Here is a 16,308-nt window from a genome sequence, read left to right as displayed (position 1 = left end):
TACAGTATGTATATTCATGTGTGTGTCTGCTAAGGCCAGGCTGCTTACTGTAGCCAAGGGGAACAGAAAAATAAAATTTGTAAAAACATTGTTCTCATGGTGAGTTGGTGACCAGGTTTCACGCAGCGTCTGGTTTCCATTTGACTGCTTTAATTTGGGACAATGTCGCAATCAAGGTTGTTCTCGGCTGCTCGGACAAAGACGGCCCCCTGCACACAAACCAGTTCATCGACAACCATGAAAACTAAAGCTAGCACACAAACACAGAACACACACGTGCACGCAGGTCGCAGGTACGTGTGCACACACAACCCCCCCCACACACAGCTAAGAAAAAAGTACTCTATTTCTCAGACACACCTGGTGTGCATTGACAGGGTCATTTCTAGTGAAGTGTTTATAACAGAGAGTCAAGTTTTTAACATGAGCCACATCCCTGGGCCAGGGCCTGCCAGGAGGCCCCTCAGCCAAATAGGACAGGAAGAGAGAGACAGAGCCCAGAATTCTTCATTAGCAGCTTTACAGTGAGAGGGGGAGAGAGAGAGAGAGAGAGAGAGAGAGAGAGAGAGAGAGAGAGAGAGAGAGAGAGAGCGAGCTACCCAACCACATCCATGTGTGTGACAAAAAGGTTGTAATAATAAGCAGTGTATTATTTCAGGGTGTGTGTTAGTTTGAGAAGGTAACGAGTGGGCCAAACTAAAAGCAGCTCTAATTATGAGCTATGTGGCTGGGGAGGACTGTGTGTGTAGCTTCAAGGTCAGAGAAACTCAAACTGGGGGAGGTACACTGTGGTCTGGAGGTACAGAGCTAATTCATCATCTGAAGGAGCTGGCCACAAGCCCTGCTGCCACACAGAGACCAATCCATACAGAGAGACCAGTTCAGGGGCGGACGGGGACAAGAATTCGGCCCTGGCATTTTATGTACACCAACCCACATCACCGTGCCACCAGCCAAACACACATACCCCATCGCCACACATACACCCTGGCCCTACACACCCTACCTAGACACGGGCAGTAGTGCGGATACAGAACATTGCAAGTACAGGGTTTCTCAACCCTTTCTGTACCCGTGTCTGGCGAGACATGGTCGTCCTCCTCTTTTTAACCAGCTCATGTTTAAAACATTATACAATATGCAAAAACCCCACTGGAGATACAACTCACCACTATAGCTGTGCCTCTGCTCTAGCCATTTTGTCACTCTGTGCTTCTTCTTGTTCTCTGTCTAAGCCTTATACGTTATAAAAGCCAAGCTAACGACTTAGAGGCTATATTTAAGCAATAAGGCCTAAGGGGGTGTGATATATTGCCAATATACCACGGCTAAGGGCTGTTCTTATGCCAGACGCAACGTGGAGTGCCTGGATACAGCCCTTAGCCGTGGTATATTGGGCATATACCACAAACCCGAGGTGCCTTATTGCTATTATAAACTGATGACCAAAATCATTTTGGGATCATACCCGTGGTATAAGGTCTGATGTACCACGGCTTTCAGCCAATTAGCATTCAGGGATCGAACCACCCAGTTTATAATGCAAATTAGTGCCTGTCATATGTGTTTCCCTGAATCAACACCTACCCTAAGTGTTATTTACTATTCCAGGGCTCCAGGCTAACATGTTACCCTGAATCAACACCTACCTTAAGTGTTAATTAGGTGTTAAGATGGAGCCGGAAAGAAGGCTGACATTTTATGTGTTCCTATCCAATTGTGTTTATTGTTCGTTTCTTTGCGTTGTTCGTAACTTATTTTGTAACTTATTTTGTACATAATGTTGCTGCTACCATCTCTTATGACTGAAAATAACGTCTGGACATCAGAACTGCGATTACTCACCACGAACTGGCAGAATCCTTTTTTTCCTTTAACAAGTCTGATGAGCCCGATGACATACTGCTTTCCTGGGAACAGGCCCAGATCCCCGTCATTTGCGTAAAGAGAAGACGGAGAAAAAGGGGCCGGAGGACAGGCTGCCTTCTGAGAATTCGTAGGCAATCGAATAAACCCCCACTGCCTTCCATTCTGCTAGCAATCTTTTCAATCTTTGGAAAATAAAATCGATGACCTACGTGGAAGAACGACTACCAACGGGACATTCAAAACTGTAACATCTTATGCTTCATGGAGTCGTGACTGAACGACGACATTATCAACATACAGCAGGCTGGTTATATGCTGTATCGGCAGGATAGAACAGTGGCGCCTGGTAAGAGAAGGGGCGGCCGACTATGTATTTTTGTAAATAACAGCTGGTGCACGATGTCTAAGGAAGTCTCAAGGTTTTGCTCACCTGAGGTAGAGTACCTCATGATAAGCTGTAGACCACACTGTCTACCTAGAGAGTTTATATCTGTATTTTTTCATAGCTGTCTACATACCACCACAGACTGATGCTGGCACTATGACCGCACTCAATGAGCTGTATTCCGCAAAAAGCAAACAGGAAAACGCTCACCCAGAGGTGGCGCTCCTAGTGGCCGGGGACTTTAATGCAGGGAAACGTAAAATATGTCTTACGAACTTTCTATCAGCATGTTAAATGTGCAACCAGAGGGAAAGAAAAAACTTTGGACCACCTTTACTCCACACACAGAGACGTTTACAAAGCTCTCCATCGCCCTCCATTTGGCAAATCTGACCATAATTCTATCCTGCTTACAAGCAAAACTTAAAGCAGGAAGCACCAGTGACTGAATCAATAAAAAAGTGGTCAGATGAAGCAGGTGCTAAGCTACAGGACTGTTTTGCTAGCACAGACTGGAATATGTTCTGGGATTCCTCCGATGGCACTGTGGTGTACACCACATCAGTCATTGGCTTCATCAATAAGTGCATCGATGATGTTGTCCCCACAGTGACCGTACGTACATACCCCAACCAGAAGCCATAGATCACAGGCAACATCCACACTGAGCTAAAGGCTAGAGCTGCCGCTTTCAAGGAGCGGGGCTCTAAGCCGGAAGCTTATAAGAAATCCCACCACGCCCTCCGACAAACCATCAAAGAGGCAAAGCTCAATACAGGACTAAGATCGAATCGTACTACACCGGCTCTGACGTTCGTCGAATGTGGCAGGGCTTGCAAACCCTTAGACTACAAAGGAAAGCACAGCCGAGAGCTGCAAGTGACACGAGCCTACCAGACGAACTAAACTGCTTCTGCTCGCTTCGAGGCAAATAACACTGAAACATGCATGAGAGCACCAGCTGTTCCGGAAGACTGTGTGATCACGCTCTCCGCAGCCGATTCACAAGGCCGCAGAGCCAGACAGATTACCAGGACGTGTACTGCGAGCATGTGCTGACCAACTGGCAAGTGTCTTCACTGACATTTTCAACGTCTCCCTGTCCGAGTCTGTAATACCAACATGTTTTAAGCAGACCACCATAGTCCCTGTGCCAAAGAACACTAAGGTAACCTGCCTAAATGACTACCGACCCGTAGCACTCACGTCTGTAGCCATGAAGTGCTTTGAAAGGCTGGTCATGGCACACATCAACACCATTATCCCAGAAACCCTAGACCCACTCCAATTTGCATACCGCCCTAACAGATCCACAGATGATGCAATCTCTATTGCACTCCACACTACCCTTTCCCACCTGGACAAAAGGAACACCTATGTGAGAATGCTATTCATTGACTACAGCTCAGCGTTCAACACCATAGTGCCCTCAAAACTCATCACTAAGCTAAGGAACCTGGGACTAAACAACTCACTCTGCAACTGGATCCTGGACTTCCTGACGGGCCGCCCCCAGTTGGTAAGGGTAGGTAACAACACATCCGCCACGTTGATCCTCAACACAGGGGCCCCTCAGGGGTGCATTCTCAGTCCCCTCCTGTACTCCCTGTTCACTCATGACTGCACGGCCCGGCACGACTCCAACACCATCATTAAGTTTGCAGATGACAACAGTGGTAGGCCTGATCACCGACAATGACGAGACAGCCTATAGGGGGGAGGTCAGAGACCTAGCCGTGTGGTGCCAGAACAACCTCTCCCTCAACGTGATCAAGACAAAGGAGATGATTTTGGAATACAGGAAAAAGAGGACCGAGCCCCTATTCTCATCAATGGGGCTGTAATGGAGCCGGTTGAGAGCTTCAAGTTCCTTGGTGTCCACATCACCAACAAACTAACATGGACCAAGCACACCAAGACAGTGTGAAGAGGGCACAACAAAACCTATTCCCCCTCAGGAGACTGGAAAGACTTGGCATGGGTCCTCAGATCATCAAAAGGTTCTACAGCTGCACATTCGAGAGCATTTTGACTGGTTGCATCACTGCCTGGTATGGCAACTGCTCGGCCTCAAGGCACTACAGAGGGTAGTGCGTACGGCCCAGGACATCACTGGGGCAAAGCTTCCTGCCATTCAGGACCTCTATACCAGGCAGTGTCAGAGGAAGGCCTTAAAAATTGTCACCGACTCCAGCCACCCTAGTCATAGGCTGTTCTCTCTGCTACCGCACGGCAAGCGGTACCGGAGCACCAAATCTAGGTCCAAGAGGCTTCTAAACAGCTTCTACCCCCAAGCCATAAGACTCCTGAACATCTAATCAAATGGCTACCCAGTCTATTTGCATTGCCGCCCCTCTTTTACACCGCTGCTACTCTCTGTTGTTATCATCTATGCATAGTCACTTTAATAACTCTACCAACATGTACATATTACCTCAACTAACCGGTGCCCCCACACAATGACCCTGTACCGGTACACCCCCCCCTCCGTATATAGTCTCGCTATTGTTATTTATTTTACTGCTGCTCTTTAATTACTTATTACGTTTATTTCTTATTCTTATATATTTTTTAAATGCATTGTTAGTTAGGGGCGCGTAAGTAAGCATTTCACTGTAAGGTCTACACCTGTTGTATTCGGCGCATGTGACTAATACAATTTGATTTGATTTGCTTTGAATTACTATTACAGGGCTCCACAGTTAAATGTTCCCCTGAATCAACACCTACCCTAAGTGTTAATTACTATTACAGGGCTCCAGAGTTAAATGTTCCCCTGAACCAACACCTACCCTAAGTGTTAATTACTATTACAGGGCTCCACAGTTAAATGTTCCCCTGAACCAACACACACCCTAAGTGTTAATTACTATTACAGGGCTCCAGAGTTAAATGTTCCCCTGAACCAACACCTACCCTAAGTGTTAATTACTATTACAGGGCTCCACAGTTAAATGTTCCCCTGAATCAACACCTACCCTAAGTGTTAATTACTATTACAGGGCTCCAGAGTTAAATGTTCCCCTGAACCAACACCTACCCTAAGTGTTAATTACTATTACAGGGCTCCACAGTTAAATGTTCCCCTGAACCAACACACACCCTAAGTGTTAATTACTATTACAGGGCTCTAGACTAACATTTTCCCCTGGTGCCACTGGCACCAGCCCATGATTTGGTCACAAACCAAATCATGAGAAATCCTCGTATAGTGCTTTATTAGTAAGTATAAGAAATAGACTACTGAGGTATTCAAGAAATGAGTTGGTTTCATCGAACACGTTCAAGCAGGAATGCATGATTCAAGATATTTTGATGTGCAACCTAGTCCAGTGATGGTGATGAATTTTGGGTTGACAATTAGACTATATTTGCTATATTTTACTGTCAGAATAGGACTCCAGAATTTCCAGTTGTTCATTTTGTTCAATAGAGATGAATTACATATATCTTTATGTGCACTAACTAATATCATAGGCTAATTGATTTGGGGTTCAACGCCTAAGAAAGTGGAAACTCAAAACACAACTAGATCGCTAACTCTAAGTATAATACCCACTGCTAGTAGCCATGTATTCATCCAACAGTAAATGTCATGTCCTACAAAAACATTGCAGTCATAGGCTAATACCCATGAGACCTATAGGCCTATGCCCCAGCAATGTCTGTTCTGCATTTCGAGTTCCATAAAAAAAGTTGCTATTGAGGTGAATATTGAGAGATGATTACTAAAAAGTATACCTACAGAAAGCCCTCCTCTCTTTCGACTGAGACCCTCCTCTCTTTCGACTGGGACCCTCCTCTCTTTCGACTGGGACCCTCCTCTCTTCCGACTGGGACCCTCCTCTCTTCCGACTGGGACCCTCCTCTCTTCCGACTGGGACCCTCCTCTCTTCCGACTGGGACCCTCCTCTCTTCGACTGAGACCCTCCTCTCTTCGACTGAGACCCTCCTCTCCTCTCTTCGACTGAGACCCTCCTCTCCTCTCTTCGACTGAGACCCTCCTCTCTTCGACTGGGACCCTCCTCTCTTCGACTGAGACCCTCCTCTCTTCGACTGAGACCCTCCTCTCTTCGACTGAGACCCTCCTCTCTTCGACTGAGAACCTCCTCTCTTCGACTGAGAACCTCCTCTCTTCGACTGAGAACCTCCTCTCTTCGACTGGGACAAGGTGACGAAGCTGCCAAAGCTGTGTTTTTCCCGCAATTGCATTTTTTAAAAATGTTATACTATCAGAATTTATTTTTTCTCTCGAGTGCATGGGGAGAGAGGAGAGTGGCTCGCTCATCACAGCAGCAGGCCCCAGCCAGGGCACATGGCAGACACTTTATTTAGAGGAACCATGAGGACAAGGCACATTACTATTTGACCAAATCACAGTTTTAGCCACCCCCCCAAAAATAGGACGTTTTGAGTGAGGTGACAGTGTAGAACGTGCTCTTTCTATGTTTAAAGGCACCCGTTCCGTTTTCCTACGATCAGTGATCATGGCTATCCAACTGATGACAGAGTTGGAGAAGGTCTCTTTGCTGATGCCGCGTTTGACTTTGAATGTGTGACCTCAGTTCAGCCTATCAGAAAACCGGGCCGGCCTTCGCCCACTGATCTGCCAAAAGCTCATTATAGATCAGTGTGACAGCGAACTTTCGCAAAAATCTTAACAGGCTCACAGGCTTTAGTTTTAGTTTTATACAAAAAAACATTTTTGTGTGTGCCAATTTTGACCAGCCCACCTAACTCAAAAATTGTCCAGAACATCTGGCATTTGTCAGAATTGACAAATGTCCAATCCACCCCTGGACCAGTTCCAGAGAGACCAGCTCAGACCTCTAGACTGTAATGTTTTCACAAAGTACAGTGCAAGTGGGCAGGGCTCAGCAAAGCTAAGATAGTACACAGGCACCAGGCGAGAGGTCAAAGGGCGCGCACGCACACACACACACACACACACACACACACACACACACAGGCACACTCTCTCGCTCACCCTGTGATTCTGCAGCAGGTTCCCACAGTGGCCTCAGTGTTTGTGTAGTCTGTTACATGTGACCTGACAGGGTGTGGGTCTGAGTGTTTGTGTGAAGCGGGGAGAGAGATGGGGTGTGAAGTCTCTGACAGAGTCCTCCTGCCATCAGCAGCACAGAGATATAAACAACAAGCGCCTTCTCCATCTCTACTTAAGTTATATAAAGGTTAAATGAAATACAATGAAATACTTACCATATGAACAGTTAAGTAACTGGGGTCATTCTGATATCAGTATAAACGGGTTGGCTGACAACCTCACGGAAACGATGCGTGCGCATTGTGGCTGGAAGCCGCGTGTCGTTATAATTCTGAACGGTCAGATAGCACCAATGACAAGAAGCTTCCATGAGGGGAAACGTAGGTGACTCGTTTGATCTATTTCTTGATATCATGTCTTGTTCTGATGTGTTTTGACTGATTTCACGTCAATGCTTATATGGAAGACAAAAACAACAAAAAAACAACAATAAGACCAAAATGACGGCGGAAGAAATGGCAGCAGTTTTACGGGCGCCCAACCAATTGTGCTAAGTGTTTTTTTCTGCGTTATTTGTAACTTATTTTGTACATAATGTTTCTGCAACTGTATCTTATGGCTGAAAAGAGCTTCTGGTTATCAGGACAGCGATCACTCATCTCGGATTAAACGAGGATTTCTTCTACAACAAGGAGGATGTGGAGGACATTCTCCAAACACCCCACAGGGCCGACATCCCCGTTATTTGCAAGAGGAAGCGACGCAGGTACAGAGGACAAAGAGCCGGATGCCTCGTGAGGACCCGGAGAAGGCGAGTGGGAAAGCTGCCGTTACCGTCAATACTACTCGCCAACGTGCAATCATTGGACAATAAACTAGACGAGGTACGATTACGAATATCCTACCAACGGGACATCAAAAACTGTAATATCCTATGTTTCACGGAATCGTGGCTGAATGACGACATGGATAGTCAGCTAGCGGGATATACGCTGCACCAGCAAGATAGAACAGCACACTCCGGTAAGACGAGGGGGGGCGGTCTGTGCATATTTGTAAACAACAGCTGGTGCATGAAATCTAAGGAAGTCTCTTTTGCTCGCCTGAAGTAGAGTATATTGTGATAAATTGCAGGCCACACTACTTGCCTAGAGAGTTTTCAGCTATACTTTTCGTGGCTGTTTATTTACCACCCCAGACAGATGCTGGCACCAAGACCGCACTCAGTCAGCTGTAAGACCCCCACCCGCCACCCTCCTAACCGGTGAGTTTCTGCAGCAGCGTGCTGAGCTCCGTCTCTCTGGTGATGACCAGGGTGAGCGCTCCAATCAGCTCCCTCTCCACCTTCTCCACCTCTTCATCGTCTGCAGGCTGGGCCTCTCCAGCCAGGGAGTACAGGTAGACCAGCAGCACCAGCAGCTCATCTGGACCACACTCATCCTCCCCCGCCCGAGAACCTGAACTGGACTCTGAGCTGGACCCCTCCTCACCGCGAGGCTTCATCAGGGGCAGCAGCTGCCTCAGAACACCAGCAAAGTCAGAGTCTCCGAGAGCCTGCAACACACAGAGGACACAAGACACATTTTAGAGATACGAAGTAGAAACTACAAGCTGAGTAACACAAAACACATCAAATCCCCACACACATACAACAGCTAGCAAGACAACGTCAATAATTGTCTAGAGTGGCATGTTTTTGCGTTTGCTTATTTTACGACTATGAGTAATCCAGTTGTATGTAAATTCATTCTTGTTAACTCCTCTCCATTTTGCGTTTCGTTTTTATCATGCAAATGTGTATTAGACATCATTTACCTGATCATTTGCATGCACAGACACAGGGGGTGTGTTTCTGTACTGTTTAGGAGAAGTGACCAGTTTCTCTGTGTTGCTGTGAGTGAGTTTGCTCCCATGCTGGTTCTGCCAGTCCTGGCCCACGTGATGTGGACCCTAGGCTCTTAAACAGAACGATACACAGTCTAACAGCCAGGCTGAGATCATACACACAAGTGTGTGTTTTGTACAAAAGAGTGAGAAAGAGAGAGAAGGAGAGAGAGAGAGAGAGAGAGAGAGAGAGGGAAAGAACAAGAGAAAGAGTGAGGGGAATCTGCTAGAGCTGTAGTCGGATGCCTCTGTGTATAGATGACATTTTATTGACTGAGCTGTGTGTTAAGACCTCAACGTTCCTCCAAACCAAGACAAACAGACTCTCTTCCTACCCTGCTCCAAACTCTGAGCCCTGGTCTGGTCCACTGAGGGGATCCAGTGTCCGATACATTACAACCCTGTTCTGGGCCAGGGAGTGGCGAATCAGACCCAACACGATCTGGACCAACAACAGTACTGAACTGACTGTCCGTGTGTGAATCCGGATCTGGTCTTACTCCGTGAACAATGATCCAACGAACATCACCGTTTTTAACATTTTAACTTAACCTTTATTTAACTAGGCAACAAATTCTTATTTACAAATGACGTCCCACCCTGGCCAAACCCGGACAGTTGGCACTACCCTCTAGTTTTACAGGTGAAAACCCCTGTCTTAAAGTGCTTGATATCCGTCTAGGAGATCTCATTTTTTAAGGAACATGAGATGTATGACTGTAGTGTGTCAGAGCACCAGTTCTCTTCCAGCTAGTCCTCAGCCCCAGCCAACCACCGCCCTCAGGGGGTATTCAAACACACAAACTAAGTCACAGAACACCTTTTTCTCCTTAAACACGGCATAATCCAATACATCTCCGAGGCCACACTTCCACATTTTTGCCAGACAATGTTTGGGCTCTTTCCCTTACTTTCTCCACTGTGAGGAGAAAGAGAGAGAAGCAAAGAGGTTTCAGGGTTTCACGGTAAGATGAGCAGCGTAAACACCTCGTCTCTGTCATCACTCTCTACTTTCAGCGGACATGGATCTCCTGCTGCTCAGTCAGTCCACACATGTCCAGGAGCTCATCTGTCCTGTAGCCTGCAGAGAGGACGGTCAGCAGCAACCACATGAGGCTGAGAACAGCTTGGCTTGGTTGGGGAAGCAGGTGAAGTGGAGGGAAATGGGTTCTATGGCCCCCTGGAGTTTTTCCACATGAGCTGCCCAGGAGAAACTCCTCACCTTACTCATAAGACAGACTCTACGTGACATTAACTCTGACCTGTAGTCATGAGCTCTGTGGAGGGTTGAACTCCAGTGAGTGTCTGTGTGTATCCAGCTTTCCTGTCTCACCCCCCCTGTTTCTGTTGTTCTACCTCCCACTTCTGACTTTCACTGGACCTTTGCTTCTTCTCAATCCCACGTTCACTCTTACTCTTTCTTTTTGCATCAATCTCCCCGCTCACTCACTTTCTTTATCCTTTGAGCTTTTTGTCTTCAGGAGACATATAAAAGAGTGATTGATGAGTGATTGAGTTCCAAGCATTGTAGAGATTAGTGTTTTGTGTGTTTGTCACACACACAAGCTCCATACGAAAACCTCCATGTCCTGTCCTGGCACCAGCAACCAGCTGACAACAGCTTTTGATATGACACACACACACACACACACACACACACACACACACACACAACAGCTAATCTCTACAATGCTTGGAACTCAATCAGTGCACTACGGTTCACACTGTAGAGGTACGGTACCACTCTTACAACAGAACAGAGGACTTCATGAAACAGGTTTACAGACATAGTCCATATTATGTTTCATTACACAATGGAAATGGCTCTGACAGACACTTAGCGCCAAGCCAAGGTGGAATTCTGATTCCAGAGCATTAACTGGTCCTACCAGAGTGACATCTCTCAACTGGAGCCAGACATCCCTGCCCCTGTACCCCCATCCTCGCACCTTCGAGCCCCCTCTCTGACCGAGCCCTTCCCCTCAGCCTGCCTGTCACTATAAAAGTCTGCACACGACAGGCTCTAAAAGTATGCTGCTAATTCCATGTAAAGTTTTAGGTTCAGTCTGTAAAAAGAGATGTATTTTAGTGGCTGTAGTGAGGGCAGCCCAATACCAGACCATTACTGCAGTAATAACAGGAAGCTGTAGCCTGCTCGCTAAACGCTAACGTTATTATTACACACCATTACTGGATCGACTGGTCCTGTCGCCATGCCCTAAATGCCATCATTACACACAATTACAGAATAACCGCTTAAATACTGTCAAAACAATGGTAATATTAGGACGTGCAATTACTGAAATAATGCCATTAACTATACAGTTTGTTAAGGTGACATACTATTTCCATTGAAAGAAGAAATAAATAACTATCTAAGAATACACTCTTAGAAAACAAGGTGCTATCTAGAACCTAAAAGGTTTCTTCGGCTGTCCCCATAGGAGAACCCTTTGAAGAAACATTGTTGGTTCCAGGGAAAACCATTTTGGGTTCCATGTAGAACCCTCTGTCGAAAAGGTTCTACATGGAACCCAAAACATTTTTACTTGGAACCAAAAGGGTTCTACCTGGAACCAAAAAAGGGTTATCCCTGGAACCAACAATGGTACTTCAAAAGGGTTCTCCCACGGGGACAGCCGAAGAAAACTTTTAGGTTCTAGATAGCATCTTAGATAGCACAGCTGAAGAACCCTTTCGGAAGCCTTTTTTCCTAAGAGTATCCTATGATAAAATGTTGAGAGCTGATACCCCCACAGTGACGAGAGACAGAAGCATCATGAAGTCTCTGATAGATACGGGGACATTAACTGTTGGCAATCTGCACCAATCAAACACTCTCTCTGGTCTGGTGCTGTCAGTTAGGTCAGTGATTGACAGACTAGTGTTTGGCAGTTCCATCCATCCTGGGGTTCATAAAGCCTCCATCTCACCCAATCACAGGGCTGGGGCCAAACCCCACCCCTGGCCGGCGCAGTGCAGCCAGCCCGAACAGGAAATCAACTCCAGATGCAGCCCCTAGAGGAAGGTGAGTGTTTCAGATGGAGCTCAGCTAACCAGAACCAGGCGCCAAACGCTCGCTGCTGCACAATCAACCTTTTTCTGGGACAAGGGGCAGAGAGGGAGGAGAGGGGGGAGAAGAGGGAGGGGACAGGTCGAGGAGGTTCAGAGCAGGACGCTCTACACTGGTCAAGAGTCACTTTTCATTGGATGACTGACAGCTTGCCTTTACTATAGCTACGAGGATGAAAAACTAGTTTGAATTTGACTGAAGCAGACACGCGCATGCACACACGCGCACGCACACACGCACACACACACACACGGCAGGCTCCCACAACAATTTGCATTCACAAACTCACACCAGACATACGCAGCTGGAAGCGAGACAGGCAACTCTCTGACAACATAAAGCAGAAATATTGAGGTGAAGAGACAATGATGAAGTTCTCGGAGCTAAATTACAGTGAGCATGGTTTGCTTTTTATTGATTTGTTGGAGAAGAAATTGAAAAACCATAATTAACTGCAGCCGGACTCCAAAGAGAGGCAGAGCTTTGAACACGTAAACAACCCAAAAAACCAGACAAAAACAGACACACACAGCACACACATACACCCTCTGCACACTGTGACCCACGGTGACAACCATGATGAATTCTAGCCTGGTTCACCGGAATCTCTCTGTTTATCAGAAGATGGAAATTTGTGTGAAGTCCTGTCGGAAATGGAAAACTAAAGTGAATCCCTTTGTCTCTTTTTAGGGCCATAGCTCGGTCCTGTGTGAGAGGTGTGGATATCAAACACAGTCTTTACAAGAGGAGAGCGGAAATTAGAATATAAACACTGTGGCCACTGGCACTGAGCACACTCATAATGTAGATGAAATGAGGAAGAATGGTTGAGAAACTGCTCCCAGCTCTTACCTATACACAGTGGTTCTAGTGTGTGTGTGTGTGTGTGTGTGTGTGTGTGTGTGTGTGTGTGTGTGTGTGTGTGTGTGTGTGTGTGTGTGTGTGTGTGTGTGTGTGTGTGTGTGTGTGTGTGTGTGTGTGTGTTTGTACTGAAATGCACAAACAGGTCATTGCTTTCTATATCCGACACTCATTTGCATTCGGGCCATCCTGCTATTAACATAAAACCAAGAGGGAGATAAGAGAAGCAAGCAGAGAAGGGAAATGGAATTGGATTTGCATTGGAATAGCTCCACTCGTACCTACACAGACAATAAAGGAAACGCACCGTAGACATAAGGACAGTCCCTGTGCCTCAACGCTCTGCAGCATCTTTATTCACCGCTTTCCCTCTGTGTTTCTAAACGCAGGCTTGCCGTTTTCCCCAAGTTTACAGTGCACAGGCCACTACTAATCCAGAGTATATTGTCTTTTAACTACTTCCGCTCTCTCAATTAGTGAGATCAACTAGGGTTGAGACAGTGAGCCGTCTATCAGGGAATCTCCTTAACGTCTCCTGGAAAACATGTCGAACTTCCAGCGGCTCTTTTACAGCACCTAAAATGGCCCTTTGGAGAGGATCAAAGGCTCTGCTTTGAAGCAGTCAGAGTCAGTCAGTCACTGTGCTGACTGTCCCCCACGGGTAGGCTCTGTCCCCCACGGGTAGGCTCTGTCCCCCATGGTTAGGCTCTGTCCCCCATGGTTAGGCTCTGTCCCCCACGGGTAGGCTCTGTCCCCCATGGTTAGGCTCTGTCCCCACGGGTAGGCTCTGTCCCCCATGGTTAGGCTCTGTCCCCCATGGTTAGGCTCTGTCCCCCACGGGTAGGCTCTGTCCCCCATGGTTAGGCTCTGTCCCCACGGGTAGGCCCTGTCCCCCACGGGTAGGCTCTGTCCCCCACGGGTAGGCTCTGTCCCCCACGGGTAGGCTCTGTCCCCCACGGTTAGGCTCTGTCCCCCACGGTTAGGCTCTGTCCCCCATGGTTAGGCTCTGTCCCCCATGGTTAGGCTCTGTCCCCCATGGTTAGGCTCTGTCCCCCACGGGTAGGCTCTGTCCCCCATGGGTAGGCTCTGTCCCCCATGGGTAGGCTCTGTCCCCCACGGGTAGGCTCTGTCCCCCACGGGTAGGCTCTGTCCCCCACGGTTAGGCTCTGTCCCCCACGGTTAGGCTCTGTCCCCCATGGTTAGGCTCTGTCCCCCATGGTTAGGCTCTGTCCCCCATGGTTAGGCTCTGTCCCCCATGGTTAGGCTCTGTCCCCCACGGGTAGGCTCTGTCCCCCATGGGTAGGCTCTGTCCCCCATGGGTAGGCTCTGTCCCCCATGGTTAGGCTCTGTCCCCCACGGGTAGGCCCATGGGTAGGCTCTGTCCCCCATGGTTAGGCTCTGTCCCCCATGGTTAGGCTCTGTCCCCCATGGGTAGGCTCTGTCCCCCATGGTTAGGCTCTGTCCCCCATGGGTAGGCTCTGTCCCCCATGGTTAGGCTCTGTCCCCCACGGGTAGGCTCTGTCCCCCACGGGTAGGCTCTGTCCCCCACGGGTAGGCTCTGTCCCCCACGGGTAGGCTCTGTCCCCCACGGGTAGGCCCTGTCCCCCACGGGTAGGCTCTGTCCCCCACGGGTAGGCTCTGTCCCCCACGGGTAGGCTCTGTCCCCCACAGGTAGGCTCTGTCCCCCATGGTTAGGCTCTGTCCCCCACGGGTAGGCCCATGGGTAGGCTCTGTCCCCCATGGTTAGGCTCTGTCCCCCACGGGTAGGCCCATGGGTAGGCTCTGTCCCCCATGGGTAGGCTCTGTCCCCCATGGTTAGGCTCTGTCCCCCATGGTTAGGCTCTGTCCCCCATGGTTAGGCTCTGTCCCCCATGGTTAGGCTCTGTCCCCCATGGTTAGGCTCTGTCCCCCATGGTTAGGCTCTGTCCCCCATGGTTAGGCTCTGTCCCCCATGGTTAGGCTCTGTCCCCCATGGTTAGGCTCTGTCCCCCATGGTTAGGCTCTGTCCCCCATGGTTAGGCTCTGGGACATGCTTACAAACAACAACAACACACATTATACAATACAACCTGGTAAAGAGACTCAAAATGGACATGGCATCAAAATGAGCGAGAAAAGTGTAAGAGAAAATAAATGACTTGTGGAAAAAAAAACAAGTGAGGGAAAAAGAGGGTTGAGATGGATAGGAAAATAAAAAGAAACATGAGGAAAAATATGTTGAGAGATAAGTGGATATGGAAAGACAGATTGTTGGATACATTTACACTTAGAAAGAAAAAAAAGAGAGAGATGGAGTGATAGGGACTCCAGAAGGAGGATGGAAAAGCTCTTAAAGGTAAGGTGAAGCCTGCTTGGGCCCATCAGCCTGTTGCCTGTTACATTTATAGAAACTTGGGGCCGTATATCTTCCCCTTTAAATGAGGCTTGCATTTCCAAACAACAGTGTGTGTTGAGACCAGGCCATTTCCGCTCAGCTGGCCTGGCCTGGACACACTCCTCGGCTAGGGACTCATTCAAAGTCAGACTAGCGGCAGAGAGGCAGGGACAGACCACCTCCCTCAACCCCACTGAGGGAGGGACACACATCAACTGTGTGCCAATCAACAGCTATCTCTGCCAATCTCTTGCTCTTTCGAAATCTATCCCCATCTCTCTGTCTATCTGTCTTTCAGAATCTATCCCTCTCTTTCTGTCTGTCTGTCTGTCCGTCTGCCAGTCAGAATCCCTCTCGCTCTGTCCGTCTGCCAGTCAGAATCCCTCTCGCTCTGTCCGTCTGCCAGTCAGAATCCCTCTCGCTGTGTCCGTCTGCCAGTCAGAATCCCTCTCGCTCTGTCCGTCTGCCAGTCAGAATCCCTCTCGCTCTGTCCGTCTGCCAGTCTGAATCCCTCTCGCTCTGTTCGTCTGCCAGTCTGAATCCCTCTCGCTCTGTTCGTCTGTCTGTCTGTCTATCTGTCTGTCTGTCTGTCTGTCTGTCTGTCTGTCTGTCTGTCTGTCTGTCTGTCTGTCTGTCTGTCTGTCTGTCTCCCTTTCAGAATCTCTCTCTCTCTCTTTCAGAATCTCTCTCTCTCTCTTTCAGAATCTCTCAGAATCTCTCTCTCTTTCAGAATCTCTCTCTCTCTCTTCAGAATCTCTCTCTTTCAGAATCTCTCTCTTTCAGAATCTCTCTCTTTCAGAATCTCTCTCTTTCAGAATCTCTCTCTTTCAGAATCTCTCTCTTTCAGAATCTCTCTC

The 16,308-nt window shown here is 48.0% G+C and overlaps 1 protein-coding gene across 1 annotated transcript in view; it reads right to left on the bottom strand.

The window, feature by feature from the left end:
* LOC115192390 (sec1 family domain-containing protein 2-like) overlaps window positions 1-16,308 on the bottom strand; it is a 156,399-nt gene that overhangs the window by 75,756 nt on the left and 64,335 nt on the right. Inside the window, exon 5 of the mRNA XM_029750830.1 lies at window positions 8,522-8,813. Coding sequence (XP_029606690.1) covers window positions 8,522-8,813 — 292 coding nt within the window. The remainder of the gene's footprint in view (window positions 1-8,521; window positions 8,814-16,308) is intronic.

The sequence above is a fragment of the Salmo trutta genome, chromosome 4 (assembly GCF_901001165.1).
Source record: "Salmo trutta chromosome 4, fSalTru1.1, whole genome shotgun sequence".
In the NCBI taxonomy this organism is placed as follows: domain Eukaryota; kingdom Metazoa; phylum Chordata; class Actinopteri; order Salmoniformes; family Salmonidae; genus Salmo; species Salmo trutta.
Note: the sequence above shows the minus strand (reverse complement) of the source record. Positions and strands in the feature narration are given on the sequence as shown.